The sequence below is a fragment of the Micromys minutus genome (genome assembly GCF_963924665.1).
Source record: "Micromys minutus genome assembly, chromosome: 23".
Lineage (NCBI taxonomy): Eukaryota > Metazoa > Chordata > Mammalia > Rodentia > Muridae > Micromys > Micromys minutus.
This window is the reverse complement of record NC_137958.1, coordinates 67214-83332: the sequence shown is the minus strand read 5'-3', so window position 1 is coordinate 83332 and position 16119 is coordinate 67214. Positions and strand designations below refer to the sequence as shown.

Here is a 16119-nt window from a genome sequence, read left to right as displayed (position 1 = left end):
GCACGGACAGCCTCCTGTGCATCCGAGATGCTGTCAAGTATAAACCAGACCGCACTCTTCCTCTCACTATCCTCCCATAGTTCCTATCATGAGCCCCACATACCAACACCATGTGCCATCTTCCGGTTGGTCTCTCCACCACTGGCATAGGTCCGGTGGGTATGGGCATGCCTCACGTTCATTGCTTCTGCAGGTCTTCTCAATGCTCCTGTCTCAGTAACTCCTTCTTACTTCCTCTACTGGGTCATCACCCCAGGGTTCAGCACCAAGAATCATGCAGCCCACAGACTTCCTTCAAATGCTTCTCTCCCTGGTACCCCTGGATATAAATTCTGTTTTCCTGTCTATTCCCTACCATGCTTCTACCATACAGAAAGACGTGTAGTTTGGTGTCAGGAAACCACGTGTTAAGTACATGCAGAATGTGGGTGATATTCCATGTTCACAGTCACCCTGGCAGTAATCAACTGGATTCCCTGGGGTGTCCTTATAGCAGGGTTATCCATCCTCAGCCTTCCCAGCCCAGCAAAGGGAAGTCGCTGCAGATGCTACAGCTGGGGTGGTCATGGGCCCTGGTCTCCAGCCTGAGCCTTCACAGCTTCCTGCAAAACTCCATCTGTGGGTCCTTTGTTCTCAGAACTCACAGTGTATGGGTTAGATCATCTTATATTTTTAACATGTGAATGTTTTTAACTGCAAGCTTTTTTCTTAAATTCTTTCTTTCTCAATTGGTATATTTTCTATTTATCAAAAACCAACAAAAAACCTTAAAATTGTTTTGTTATACTGTAACTATATTTGGAGAACTGGTAAAGATAGAATGTTTTTGCAAATTATACATTTAAAATTGGGTATTAAAAAAATAGAAAAGGTTGGGCCTCCATTCTGAATCTGCAATGTTACATTTTTTCATTTATAGCTTTTAATCCTTTTATCAAATGGGCATTTTTCTTTAGAATTTTCTAAACAACATATTTAACCTTCCAATTTCCTCTGTGTCACCACCTGGTGCTGTGACAATCAGTCTAGGAAAGTGAGTGTCCTTCAGATTATCTTCATCATCTTTTAAATAATATTGAACTATGTTATCACTATAAAGTACTTGTCATTAATGCTTTTAACATTGAACTAGACAGCAGGTTTGAGGATTACCCACCTAAGGGAAAATAGCAGGAAGGATCTTCTGTTCTCTTGACATTGTCAGAAGTAAATTTAATAATAATAATGGTGATGATGATGATGGTTGAATGCTCCTTTGGAAGACTTTTGATTACAGTACATCATTGTGAATAAGAGAGGACGATGCATGGCTAGAAAGTTCCTTTTTATTTAGAAGCAGTAACTAAAGCTGGCACTAGGAGGCAGTCCACAGGACAGTAGCTGGCCCTCCACAGGAGATAAGCATATGTGGGTGGCCTAGGGTCTTCTCTCTCTTGTTTCTCCTCTAATCTGCACCCAGCTTCATCAGGTGACAACTGTATTCTCTTGAATAAAAATCTCAATATGAGTTTAATTGGAAAGAAAATGGATCCATATGCTTCCAAAGGATTAAAGGATCAAGGAAACCAGAATGGTTCTAACTCCCCTCGCCCAGTTCTCCACAATGCCCCATTACCCACAATGCCCCAGTCTGCACCATGACATCGATCTGCTGTACGCATGGGCACAGATGCAAGCAGGACCAGTGCAGTTTCACAAGCACAGAGGAGCATGCTGACATCAGGCACAACAGAAAGAGAGAAAGAAGCAGGTTCAAACTCACACTCATTGTTACTTTTGACCAACAAAATGCATAGAACATTCTAGGATGAGAAGTTTGGACATGAAATTGCTGTAAGTGTGGTGTGGTGGCCCTCATGCCAGAGGCCATGATCTCCTGATGAGAGTAGGAAAAACCTTTTTAAAACATAGACACCATTGAATGAACTAGACATTACACCCCTAATATTCTTCATCCTGAACTCATTTAGCAGAGGAAATGGATATTTCATCAGACATAGATTTGACATCCATCACATTATACCATAAGCAGGACAAACAGTGAATTGGAAAGAGTCATACAAGCCAGCTGAGAGAGCCACCAGTCTGAGGCCCTGCTTATCTCATTTAAACAGATGTGAACTGTTGGTGCCAGTGGTATGATCAACCAGCTGCTGCCCCACGTTGTGAATAAATTGCTTAGAAGGGTCCTTTTGCTTACCAGATGTGACCTAGATCAGATTTCCAAAGGTGGGGGTCTCTATTGTGTTAAAAAAACAATTGCTGGTAAGATGCATGGTAAATGGGCTTATCTCCCTCCTCCAGGTGTTTGGGCTAATATGTGATGGAATTATTGCTTCATCTATAAAAAATAATTGAGGAAAATGTTCCAGCAAATCAAATTTGAATAAAGGCTTAGGGATAGCTATTGTGCTGTTAGTGAGGTTTTTAATGGAGAAAGAACAGGAGCTAAAAGAGATAATAAAAATATTTAAAAGTGCATTTGAGGTCTGTTGTGAAAGGGTCAGCCGTGGGTGTGCTGTGGCAGAGTGAACTGTTGAAGAGCAACGGGAACAATTACAATGCTTTCAGCATCTAGGAAAGCTGCTTAAAAAAAAAATCAAAGCCTGCCTGCTCTGATAAGTTGTATTACTCTGTTAAATGCAGGGGAATTTTTAAATGTGACATCTTTATTCTGTCTTACCCACTTGGTCTCCTTTTGTCTCCAGGGGCAGTTACTCCAAAGCCAGTCCCCGAGCCCGAGAAACAAACGGACCACACGGTTAAAGTTGCTGGAGGGATTGCGGGCATCCTGCTCTTTGTCATCATATTTCTCGGAGTCGTGCTGGTCATGAAGAAGAGGTAGGCTTGTAGCCAAAGTGGACTCCATTGTTTGCCAGGTCACCTCGTCGAGTGTGTGTGTGTGTGTGTGTGTGTGTGTGTGTGTGTGTGTGTGTGTGTGTGCACGTTTGTGTTAAAATATCCTGTTAAAATAAATACAAGAACTTCCTTTCCTCCCATGGGAATGACTGGCCGCTCTTGTGCTTGATAGTCCTAAGCTAAGTGAGAAGGAAGACTACCCTTCCATTATAACGAAAATTATGAAGACACAATTCCTCAAGCCAGCATCCTATGCTGGCACCATGCTACAGCAGCTAATCCACACAGTTCCCTGTGAGAAAGCACCCTTGATGATAAGTAAAAGCCAGGGTATCCACGTGTGAAGCATTAAAGTCATTAGAGCAAGTTCAGTGTTACCATAGGGTTCTGTCTGGCTGAGGAATTGCTCATTGGTGGAAGCGATAAGGAGATCTGGTTATGGTAAATAATCCTTTCCTTCTCTCAGAAAACATTCCATATCTGCTTTTGTGTGAGCAAGTTTTTAAAAACCCACAACTTAATAATAAAATAGAGTCTCCAGTTTATATAAAATGACAAACAGAGATATAGCTGACTGGAAACCGATATTCCTGGACAGAAGTTGTTCATGGGCCTTGCTGCTTTGTTCTTTAAGTGCAAACGTAACGGTGGAGTGGGGATGTGGTCAAGGACGGAGGAGGTGGAGTACACAGGTTGGCCAGAGAAAGATCACGAAGGTTATATGTGGTCATGGAAAGTTGCTGGACTCCATCATGAAATCTAGCTGGTGGTGGTGTCAGCTAAGTTTTATGTTCAGATGTGAGCGTAGGAAGACAAAAAGCAGCTGTAAAGAGACTGTTGAATGAAGAGCAGACATTGGTAGGTACATTTCAGTGGCTGCTTGGAGGGGAAAGGAAAGGTCTGGAAGAAATAGTTCTTGCAGAAAGTCAGTGGGGATGACTGTTGGCATGAATGCAGAACTGAGAAGGAACTAGAAGACACTTAGAAGTAAGAAGTCAGTCGTGGACATTTGCGGCTCAGGATTCCGTTACGCTGGTGCACTCCTTGGCAGATGGATGCACTATGTGGACTAGAAATATAATAATCCCAACTCTGCATGAGCTTATAGAGCCCTGTGTAAGTTCTTGGGCAGGCACGTGAACCCAGCCATGTTCGCTTCCTGTTTTTCCACGTGTCCTGTGTCCATGTCCTGGCCTTCCTCTCCCTAGCTCATCTGAATGCTCCTGTTTGCCTGTGTGCTCTTGTGAAATGGGGCTTTGACTCTATAGCTGGGCTTGAACTCAGATCTCACCACCAATTGAAAGCTGGGGCTGTGGGGATGCGCTGCCATGCCTAGCCTTTGCCTCATCTTTATTTCTCATTCCTCCTCACATCTCATGTGGGGTTTGTTTCGGGTTTATCTCTTTTTCCTTGTCCTTCATCATTCTTTGTTTTTCAGGGTGATCTTTGCCTGATCCTTGCCTCAGTGTTTATGTAGATACCGATTTGGGAATATCAGTGATTTTCCTATTGTTCTTAGCAAGTACCAAGGAAAACCCCAAGTAACAATAGGCAATAGGCATGAACCACAGGCATAAATATCTCGCCTAGATATTCAAAATGAAGATTTCTGAGATTTATTTCATTCTTAGACTAGATTGGATCTTTATGTCATCCAGCAAGCTCTCTGTAAGGAACAGCTTAAACTGTAGTAATCCAGTTGCCCTGGTGACCTCAGCTAAACGCTAACTAATCCTCCAAGGGTTGTTTTGTTTTGTTTTTTTTCTGCTAGATGTGTCCATTTCTCTATCCAGGTTTTTCAGGTAGTCACAGGGCTGATGATATAAATTATACATTTGAGGAGATTGCTTCTGGTAATATGTGGTCTTGATACAGCTTTAGACTAAAGTCAGGTCAGACTTTACATGATTATTCACTACACAGTAGTCTTAACAGGGCTGTCTGCACAGCATGCACCATGGCAGTATCTGCTTTCTCTGCAAGAGAGACTGTGCTCTCTGCAATACAAATTAACCAACATGCTGCCTATAAAACCAGTGCTTTAAATTTTAGGCCCATGCTACAGGAGATACAAATTCTCGATGTTGTGATTCTGTAAACCCCACCCCTCAGTTACCTGGCAATAGCCAGAGATGCTCAGCCCAGTTGCCTGACACCATAAAAAGAGCTGCTTGCTCCCTCCTCTCTCTTGCCCTCTCCTCTGCTTCGCTCTCCCCTTCCTCTTCCTCTTCCCCTTCACTTCCCCTTTGGTGACTGAAGGCAGGCATGGCCCTAAGGGGTGTGCTACAATGTCCTACAACTCTCAGAAATCTGCTAGGCTTTTCCCAGGGCCATGATACAAACATTTACTTTTCTCCTACCTATGGGCAAATCCATGTCTTCCGTCCCTAACCTAAAACCTGTGTCTCTGACAGTGCAGTGTTTGGGGCCAGCAAATGCTAAAGAAGGCCGCAGGCAGAACATCTGGAAAGCAGAGCTTTATGCAGAGCTTCAGTGCAGGTGCCCTCTCGACTGATTCACAACAATGCAGATGGGAGGGATTTTTTTAAAACCTTATTTCACCATCATCTGCTTTAGTACATTTGTGTAAATAAAAATACCTGCATTTTCAACATTTTCCATGAGGGATAATTTATCAAAATAACAGTTTGACAGACTTTAGTATATTGCCGCTGCCGATTTTACTGTGATTAATTATATTTGCGGTTGTTTCTAAAATTGCAGTAGATCTTACCTAAGTTTGAGAGCATTTGTATTAATTATAATCATATTTCTGTCTGAGCCACAATGGTACACAACAATCTCAACAGTGTGACTCTTCAGAAATAATTAAAGAGATATGTATCATGATATAAAACAGCAAGCAAGAGGTGTGCTTTGTGAAAACACGTGTTAGTGATATACATCAATATCTGAATCCTGAAATGCATACCCCTGCTGCCTGTCTATGCAGCAATTAACCAATGAACATTTTACAAATGAAGCCAGTCACACAGCATGGCTGAAACAGCACTACCTAGAAAAATATTGTAATAAAATGGAAGATATTTCTGTAGCCATCATGAACAAAAAGATAAGAGGGAAACTTTGATGAAAGCACTATTTTCAAAGAGACACTTGACGTGTGGCTGGAGGGCAAGCTGGTGTTGACAGTGTCTCCTGCTCTGCCTTCTACATGGGAGAGAGAAGCTCCCCAACTGTAGCCCAGTGCAAACCTGTATATGTAAAATATTTTGCATGATATGTAATTCAAATCACAGTTCCAAAACCACACGTTATGAATGCACATGAAGAGGTACTTGTGTTCGTTTCTTGTCAGTGGCATATAGAATATGTACACGTATCATGTCCTCATCTAAATAAAGACCAGAGGTACAGAATTTTGTGTTCCAGTATATGCATTGGCTTGCTTGAACCAGAATAGATGTGAACACAAGTGTGTTTAGCCACATTTGTTGATTTGCCCCAATTCTGTCTGTCCACCAGGTTTCCCCAAAAGCACAAAGGAAAGCCAAACTTCTTGCAACCTTCATCCACTAGGGCCCTTTATGCAGAAGACCCCACCCACTCAGTGGGAGGGCTAAGCAATGCAAACCCACTCTTCACAGAAGGGCCCTGAACTATTTGGGACATAGGTGCTGTCAGAAAATCTGAGTCCCAGATGCTTCTGCACAGGCTTGGCTGTGGCGTTACATATGATTCTTTAGGACTCAAACCTGCCATTGACAGATCCAGCAAGCTGTGCTGTGGTCTGCCTGTCAGGTTAGGACAGATGTCTTCAATGTGTGCTACAGTGAGACCCAAGCTGGTCTTCAATCCTTCTCCTCAGACTCCCACAGTCCCAGCAGGTCAGAACAGGCTCTGAGCCATCTTAGTGCTGGGCTTTCATGCTGCCGTGGGACTGGACACCCACAGGGTACAGTTGTCCTCCTGATTGCCGGGGCTATGGTCGGGCATGTCCAGGTCAGGTCATCATTGTTCTGTCTGTCAACATAGCTTATGATGAGACCCCAGTTCTCTCCATCTTACCTCGGAAACTCCATCCGGACAAGGATGGCAGGAGAAAACTTCACAGTGGTTAGCTCCAGACCAGACAACAGGGCAAAAGGTAGCCAAGAGTGAGAATGACCCATTTTGTCTCTCCTGGGCACCCTTAGATATAACTGCAAATCTCCAACATGGATTATGACTCTTCAGTCCTAGTCTGTCTTCCCATTCTGTAAAGAACATGCATATCTGGGCTGACATGGTCTCACCTTCTATTAGTAACAGAGAGCACACCCATGCTGTGGAAACAGGACATTTTATTTGGTAGGATTGTTGAAATGTGGGTCTCAGAGATCCCCAGAACTCAAATCTCATAAAATCACTGCATTTCTTTCCCATTTCATTTCAGATTAATAAGTAAAAATAGCCATGAATAATACTCAAAATAGAAGAGATCTCCATAAGCCAAGAAGAGAAAGGGGTGGGGGGGATAGTCAAGTTTCTAGTTTAAATTCCAACTGGATTGGTGATCCCTGTGACATGAATTTCTGGCATAAATTTGAATTTCTTTTTAATAGGGAATAAAGTTATAAATGGAATTTCTCATGTATGCTTATTTATAGTATAAACATTCAAAAGGGTGAAGAAGTCCTATTGTGTTAATTAAGGGACCCTTTGCTGTTGATTTGGTGGTTTTGTTGCTGTTAGCAATGTAAAACAAAACACAATGTTGAATAATTTACTTACCAAAAAAAAAAAAAGCAAGTTTTGCCAGGTGTGCCCCAGACTGTGAATCTGGGTTTCTAACAGAAGTTTGGGCACTGTTACTTTGTGTACCCTCGAGCTGTGCTGGCACTAACAAAAATCTGTTTCCTACAGCATCGAGGAAAACACACTCATTTATTGACGACAGCTTTGTGCTGCGAATCACCTACTACTTCCTTGTTATAGGTTACTGCTCCGTTGACAATTTTTAATACTGAGTTTGTGCAAAACATTGCCTCGTTGAGCCTATATCCAAAAGAAATATTAATAAAAATGGGATTGAGGAAGAAGACATTACATTTACTGAAATGCCTGATAGCAAAATGTCTTATTGATGACCTTGTGATCTGTGTAGACTTGATTGCTTTTGGCTGACACAGATCCTTGGAACCTTTATGGCAAACCCAGTGTGCCCACTGTCATAGCATTGCCACCCTTCCTCCATCAGCTCCAGCTCACCCTAATGGCTGACTGTGCCGCACATTCACATATGGCCCAGCCAGCCCACTGCGCCTCAGCTCCTTGGCCAGCAGCTGCTCCCATGCCTTTGTCTAGGATCAAGTTAACTCTGCTATCACCACTGTTCTTTGCAAGCGCTTAGGCTGCAGGAGCCTTTCCCTCTGAATTCCCAAGCAAGTCTGATTCTTCTCCCTACGCACTGCCCTAAGAAAATGCTTGTTGTGTATATTTTGACCTGGAACTCTGGAGTCCTAACAAGATCCATGAATGTTTACCTCCCTCTAGCTTAGGTACAGCTTATTGGGGGGTCCCTCCAGGGAGCCACACATTAATCAGTCCTCAGCTGGCTGGTTCTCAGAGCAGGCTGCATCAGCCACTCAGGAGCCTGCAGTGTTCCAAAAGAAAGGTATGATAAAGGCTCCTATCCCAAGTGCTCCCCTCACCTTCATGATCAGCTATAGCCTAAAGAGCAGCACCTAAACTCGTAAGTATCTAAGTAAAAGGACAATTCATTATGTGGAGAGAGAAACTGAGTGGGAAGAGCACTTGATGAATGAGGACCATTAAGAAGTTCACTGTTTCAAAGGTCAGAATTATAGATCTGATTATGTGCAGAGCAACATTGCTCATTGATTTTATTTCAGGCCCTGATCTGAATGTGAGACACAGGGGACATGGCTCATGTTTTTTTTAAATACCATGTGTCCTGTGATTTATAAAATTTTGAATTCTCAAAACTATCTTTAATTACTGTCCTGACCACTGCATTAGCTTTGGCCTTTTTAGTTCAGTCGAGAGCACTCAGCAATCATTTCTCTTTCAGACATTGCAGTGCTAATTTGGGTGATAATATGTGAAGAACTTTCAATGATTTAACAGGAGCTCTGAATAAATAACAAATCAAATTAAGCTATGGTAAATGAAATAGCTCCAATGAAAGACCATAAATTAAGAGACAAACTAAACAGAATGAAGAAAAAACAAATTAAAATAGATTTTTGGGTTCTGAAATGTTTATTGCTGTGACTTGAAGACCCCGTTGGATGAGACTGTTAGCCAAGAACTCTTACCTAGTTAATTTCTGTGCTTTGCACAACAGACTCTGTTAAACTTTTTTCTCTTTCAAAAACAATTTGAGGTGTTCATGCAACAAGTTAAGGTGGTGTGCTGGGGCCCTACAGTGCAGCCTGCTGTCTTTAATGATAAAAGGAAATCATTCCTGGTTATTTCTCAAAGAGTTGAAAGGTCATAAAGGCATATTTACATGCCCATGGCCACACCACAATTATTCACAGAAGCTAAAAGCTAGCAGCCACCCAAGCATCCTTTGGCAAATGGGCAGCTACGCCAAGTATGCTGGGACAGAATTCAGCCTTAAAAAGGAAACATATCCACATATGAACCACTCGGCTGAGTGAAACTACCCATCACTGAATGATAAATGCCATGTAATGTCACTCCTTTGTGGCATCTGGAATAGTCACTTTCATAGAATTGCCAAGGGCTGAGGAAGAGACAAGCACTTGGTGTCTAATGGGAACAGAATTGCAGTTTGGGGTCATGGCAATTTCCAGAGATAGGTGGTGGTGATGGTTGCATAGTTACCTAATTCCACTGAAAGACGTGCTTTAAAATGGAATATACCTTTTCACAAGGAAAAAAAAAAAAGTCTTAATATTGGTAGAAAATATTCAAAGACAGTTTGAGTTCTTATCACTACCTTCTCAATAAGTTCCAGAGCCCTGGGTAATGATGTTGTCACTAAACAAGTGGTGTCTCATTCTTTTGGACTGTTCAGCCTGACCTAGCCTAGCTAAGATGTTCATATGACAGAAGTTGAGTGTTTGTTTAAGTGTACACATTTGCCTTAGGTCATGGAGGCACCTAAAGCCATATCAGAAGCATGCGACCTGCAGTCTTCTAGTATATTTACCATCTGCAATAGTGAGCAAACTAATCTGCCTCAGAAAGCATCTTCAGTATTGTTGATAGCATCTCCTCGAGGTAGACAAGGTGCCCATTGATGAAAGCATCCAGCACACTTTGTGGGATTATCAGTGATGGTCATTAAATTTAGAGTTAGAGTTTCTCTTGGGTGAAGGAAGATTCCATTACAGTTCTTACATAATCTCTAACTTGACTCTCTCAAAATGGACTTTGTTTTAGAGCAGATACAGTGGGTCTCAGTTAGAGACTCTGAGGTCAGGAACTGTGGCTTAAACATATCTGTCTCTCACACTGGATGTGGCTCCATGATAGACTATATGCCTCACATGTGCAAAACCCTGGGCTCAATTTTCAGCACTGAAAACAAAAATAGGGATAAGTAGATCTATATAATATGATATGCATTATATATAATATATGATCCCCTTGGCACACCGCCTAAGAGGTGTCTCTATTCCACCACCCCAAAGAGGCTTGATGGACCCAAGCATACTTGATGTATTTCATTAGTGACTATAGTCTACCTATGCTTTGACAGGAATGTTCTCTCTCCCTCTCCTTTGTTGAACCCAAGGCTTTGCACATGCTCGGTAATCCCTCTAGCACTAGGCCAAAACCCATTTTTAAGATGGTGAGGATTTCAAAGACAGCGCCCACTGAAGGAATCTCTCCAGCCTGCCTTACTTATCTGGGAATACTTCATGGTGGAGTACAAAGCCCACTGATTCTTCCAAACAAGATCTACCGGAAATAATCTAAATTATTGCCACATTTGTGAATGAGTATACTATTTCTAATCTTATCAAGAGTCAATAGGAGGTGGTGAGCAGTGTCTGCCACGTGAGTGAGGCCTCTGACTCAAACCAGGCACTGAGGTAACGTATTTTATGAGTATTTTCTGGGTTAGACATTACACCTACTTATTTAATGATTATACCTTGCTATCTAGTTTTAACTCCAACCCAACAAGAAAAGCTAGTAATTTTAGATCACATGGTCATCAGATCAACAGAGAGAGACAGAGACAGAGACACAGAGAGAGACAGAGAGGGATACCGTCTCCAGAGCTATCATTCTGAACCATTGCATTCTTTGGTTGAAATGCAAAAGATGGATGGGCTATCTTTTTAGTGATTGGAGGAAGGGGACATGCTGGAAACTTTGCCCTGTACTGTGACCAGTTGGCCTGTATTTCTTACCCATGCATTAGAGAAAGAAGGCAGTTACATAGCAGACCCAAGTGGACAGCCTAAAAGCTGAGCCTGTATAAGTCAGAACTCACCCAGGAGTCAGGCTCTAGGGGCCTTAAGAAGCCTTTGCCATATCAAACATTTGAGTATACTGGAAAAAGACCACAGTTGAGTGGAAATAAGAACACAAGGGCGTTGGGGGGGGAGACAAGTTTCTTCCTTAAATGCATAATTTTCCAACTCAGTGCTTTCAAATCACAAATACTATTTCACCGGTGAGCCTTTTACTCAACTCTGCAACTTGTGAGTTCCTTGAAAGAATAAAGGCCTCCTGCTTCCTATTTCCTGCTTCCTGCTTCCTATTTCCTGCTTCCTGCTTCCTAGCTTATAGCTGGAAAGAAGCTGCAATGATCCAAGCCTGTTCTTGCTGTGGGTGCATCCCTGTGGGTCCTAAAGAGACAGAGCTCCACGCCTTGGAGCGTGTTAAAAGCTGGGTAAAATGAGCATGGAAGAGCCGTTGTTATGTCTACCCTGGTGACTTGCTAGGGCACCACACACTGACTTATCACCTTCCAGCAATGTAGGGAGTAGCCTGTTATAACCTGTAGTGACCTACATCTTGCTATTTGAGGCATTATGGCTCCACACCAATTCATGACAGCTCCCTATCCCTTCTTTTTCCATCTGTCACAAATATTTTACCCATGGATTACCTCCCTCTGAGCAAGAAATTGTCCCTACTTCTCAACTCTGGACAACATACAGCATATTTCTAGCACTCTGCTAAAATTATTTAGCAGTGTTCATGTGCTTTCTGTCATACATTTCAACTGCACCTCATACTATTAGTATCAGGTTGACAGATGCACCCCAAAAGCTACTAAATATTTTGAAATATTTTTGACAAGAACATATTTTTATTCTTGATGACAGCTAAATTCACATCTATGCCAAACCATTTGGATCTCTCATTAAAACCTGGATCTGAAGCCCACTTGCTAAGCAATCGATGTTAGCTGGAGACATAGTAAAGTCTTTATGACAGCTTTGGAATTCTCAGAGTGCACTTGGAAGTCTCATCCTAAGTATGGAGTATTGAAGTGGGGAAATACAGTGCATGGTCTACACCATTACTCTAACGTTTAGTGAATTGTCTCTAGCAAATTTGCTAAATTTGCTCTTTTGCAGACTTGTCAGTTCCATGGTTACTTTTCTTAAAATGGATACTAAGTTTTCCTTTATAACTAGAAACAGGACTCAGTTATTTGTGTTATTGGAGAAAAGAAAATATCTAGATATGCAATATAAGTAGATAATTTGCTTATATTATACTAATTTGTGGATCATTGAGTTCCATTTTTCAATATTTTATAGAGTATAGTTTGGTCACTACAGTGGAGTTTCACAGTGTATCATGGATAGATGCTAGCAAGTGTCTATCCCAATGTGCCTCATCAAAATATAGCCAGTGCACAGAAAAATACCTAGCCAAAAAAAGAAAAAAAGAATAAAATTGTCTGTGTTTGGTGGGGTTTTAAATATTAAAGTTATAGGTCCATGTCTCAGTTACTGTGCTGTTGCTCTAAAAAGACACCATGACTGTAGCAGGTTGCAGAGGAAAGAACATAATTGGGGCTTGCTTATAGTTTCAGAGGGTAAGTCCATAACAATCATGGTGGGGACTGTGGCAGCAGGCAGGCAGGCATGGTGCTGAAAAAGTAGCTCAGAGCTCATATCTGGTCCAAAGGCAGAGAGAGAGAGAGAGAGAGAGAGAGAGAGAGAGAGAGAGAGAGAGAGAGAGAGAGAGAGAGAGAGAGAGAGAGAGAGAGAGAGAAGAGAGATTGATTGAGACAACATAAGAAAGACTGGACCCAGCCTGTGCCTTTGAAACTTCCAAGCTACCCCTAGTGACACAACCTCCTCCAACAAGGCCCGCCTCCTAATTTTTCTTAAACTGTCTACCTACTAGGAACCAAACATTTATGAACCTGAAGGGGCCATTCCAGTTCAGACCAGCAGAGTGTACTTCGGATAACCTTGTCTGAGAACATTCTTTGCAAAGTGGCCTCCATGTGGCTTCCTCAGAGAGCAATGATTTGGTGAATTTATCAATAAGGAAGAAAGGCTAGCCTTTCTACTTTTGGTATCCAGATCCAATATAATTCATGTGGGAAAAGAATTTCAGGAACTTGTCATGTTGCATGTGCATATGTGAGTTTTCTGTAGTCTTCAGAAATTTGCTTAGGTTGATTCTAACATGATTATTTTTCATGACAAGCATGTATGTTTATATGGGCCAGGTGGATAACTAATTCTTTGAACTATATGATGATAAATAGATAGATAGATAAATAGATACTCATTCTATGATATAGATATGATCTATCTATATATATGATACACACATACATACATATATTCTACGTCAGCCCATTTATTTTCTGTACTTCTTTTAAAGCAACACTGTTATTTGAAGGCAGGATTTAGCACATTTGTATTCACTTCATACCCTTGCCTCATGACATGCATCTGATGCTCATGATTGTTCCACCTAAGTAGCACATAAGATTCAAGAGCTAAGAAGAGTGATCTTAGGATCCATTTCTTCGTAATCCCTCATTTCACAGAGAAAAGCCCAAGCCCAGCTAAGTTAAATGCCTCATTGGGGGAGGGGAACAGCCACAGCTGTGGCTCCTAATTTACAGTTTCTGCATAAATGACTTCCATGTGACTTCCCTGATGACTGCTTAGCTGAGGCATGTCAGCCACGCTGATTTCATGGCACAGCAGTGGCAATCCATGGACCGAACAATCAATCAAAACATCTCGTTTCTCTAGTGTGGCTAGGTAAACTCCCCTAATCAAGATGTCTTTATCTGGAACAGGCCCCAGAGTCGTGGAGAAAGTATATGACGCAAAACTGGTCCTAGGTTGGTTGATTGCTCTGCCTGCCAAATAGTCGGAGTCTTCAGTTCCCTCTACCAAGCAATGAATGCGTGAATGAGCTGCGTGTCTGTTGTTACTAAAGCTTCATCTTCCTATTCTCTCTGCAGTGCATAGTTAATGCTGTACTTACCCACGGGAGGAGGGACCCCCTTGGACTACCTACAGGTCTTAGGCCTGTAGTTAATCTCTTTGAGTCTGTCTTAGCTAGGCTTCAACTGCTGTAACACCACCACATGATGGAAGAGGCTTGGGGAGGAAAGGGTTTGTTCCATCCTACAGTTTATGCGCTCCTGAAGGAAGTCAGGGCAGGTACTCGGGGCAGAAGCATGGAGACAGGAACTAAAGCAGAGGCCATGGAGGAGTACTGCCTACTGACTTGCTCAGCCTACTTTCTAATCCATCCCAGAACCACATGTTCAACCACTGTTAGCACTGCCCACAGGGGAGCCAGCCCCTCCCAGGTCAATCATAAATCAACACCCACTTACAAACAGGCCAACCTCATGGAGGCCTTTGACTCAGTTAAAATTCTCTCTTTGGCCAGGTGTAGTGGTGCATATTTAATACCTGCACTGGGGAAGTAGAGGCAGGCAGATCATTGTCAGTTTGAGGTTTGAGGCCAACCTGGTCTACATAATGAGTTTCAGGATAGCCAGAGCTACACATAAGGAGACCATCTCTCAACTTCTACCCTTCCCACCAGACCACCCCTAAAAAAAAGAAAAGAAAAGAAAGAAAACCCTTCCCAAATGCATCTAGGTTTGAGTCAAGTTAACAAAAGCCAACCAGCTGAGGGATCTGTATAATGATATCACAAATACTTGTGCCTTCAAAGGTGCTGGGCATCTAGAACTTGTCAAGTGATAATTACATTTGAAAGTGGATCCAACCGAACACTTGGGATCAAAAAAGGTCCAACATGAGGCTGCCCACACAGCCTTCTTTCTGCTGCCCAACCCACAGATGCCCTGCAGCAAAAATAAATCAGCTCTAAATTTTCCTTTGAGCACGGACTTCAGTGTGGCTTTCTTGTCATGTTCTGTCATTTGCTGAGGGTCGAGAAATAAGTGCAAAACCTAGACTCCAGGCATTCATCCACACACAAATAATGCCTGGGAGAAGACTCTAGTTTCATCTCCTATAATTAAGGTACAACATGGAAATCCTTCAATCTGGACCTAACTAACCTTTCTAGCTAAGGAGCTCCTCCCCCCATTCCTTCAATTTCAGTGTTTACCATCTGAGAAAGGTTTATAAAGGTTATGCTTCATGGGTCTACAATGTGCAGGAACTCCCGGCTGCAAATGTCTCCAGAGTAAATGGCTTGTGCCATGTGCTCCACCGCAGCCCGTGAGGTAATTTATGTTGCTCAGGGTCTGTAGTTTCCTAATAGATTGAACTGTTAGTTTTCAGGAGGATTTAATGAAATATTGAACCAGATGTCACTGGTCTGCCACAGATGCGGGAATGTGAGGGACGAGGAAATGCTGCCTTGTAAACAGTCTGGACCTTTGAGAGTGAAGGAAAGACAGAGCTGGTCAAGGAAGCATGGCAGACCCACTGTTGTGCTCTTGATTACACAGATTGTCCAGATATGGAAGCAAGTAAAGTGAGATGAGATGTCTCTGGATTGCTGCTGTATCCAGGGTTAGCCCTCTGACTCAACCTGTAGCCCCCAGCCAACAGGGAAGGGGGCCTTGGCATCAATACAGATAGTTTTGTCTTTTCGGAATGAAAGATTGTTTCAACTGTTTAGGGAAGACATAGTTATAGAAGTACTTCCCATTGTCAAACTAAAAGCAACTTTAAAAGTATTGCCTTGTTTGTTTCACTTAAGATTTTGTGTTTCTTAAATGTAGTTTTCTTGTTTTTTGAAATGTTTATATTTATCTGTATATATATCCCATATGTTTGGGTCCCCATGGAAACCAGGAGGAGATACCTAGCCACCGTCCATGGGTGCTGA

General features: G+C 42.2%; 1 protein-coding gene across 1 annotated transcript in view; it reads left to right on the top strand.

The window, feature by feature from the left end:
• Positions 1–16119, top strand: part of PTPRM (protein tyrosine phosphatase receptor type M) — a gene marked incomplete at its 3' end in the record, with an annotated part of 489137 nt that overhangs the window by 423369 nt on the left and 49649 nt on the right. The window contains exon 14 of the mRNA XM_080936340.1: positions 2709–2841. Within this exon, the coding sequence (XP_080792466.1) occupies positions 2709–2841 (133 nt within the window). The remainder of the gene's footprint in view (positions 1–2708; positions 2842–16119) is intronic.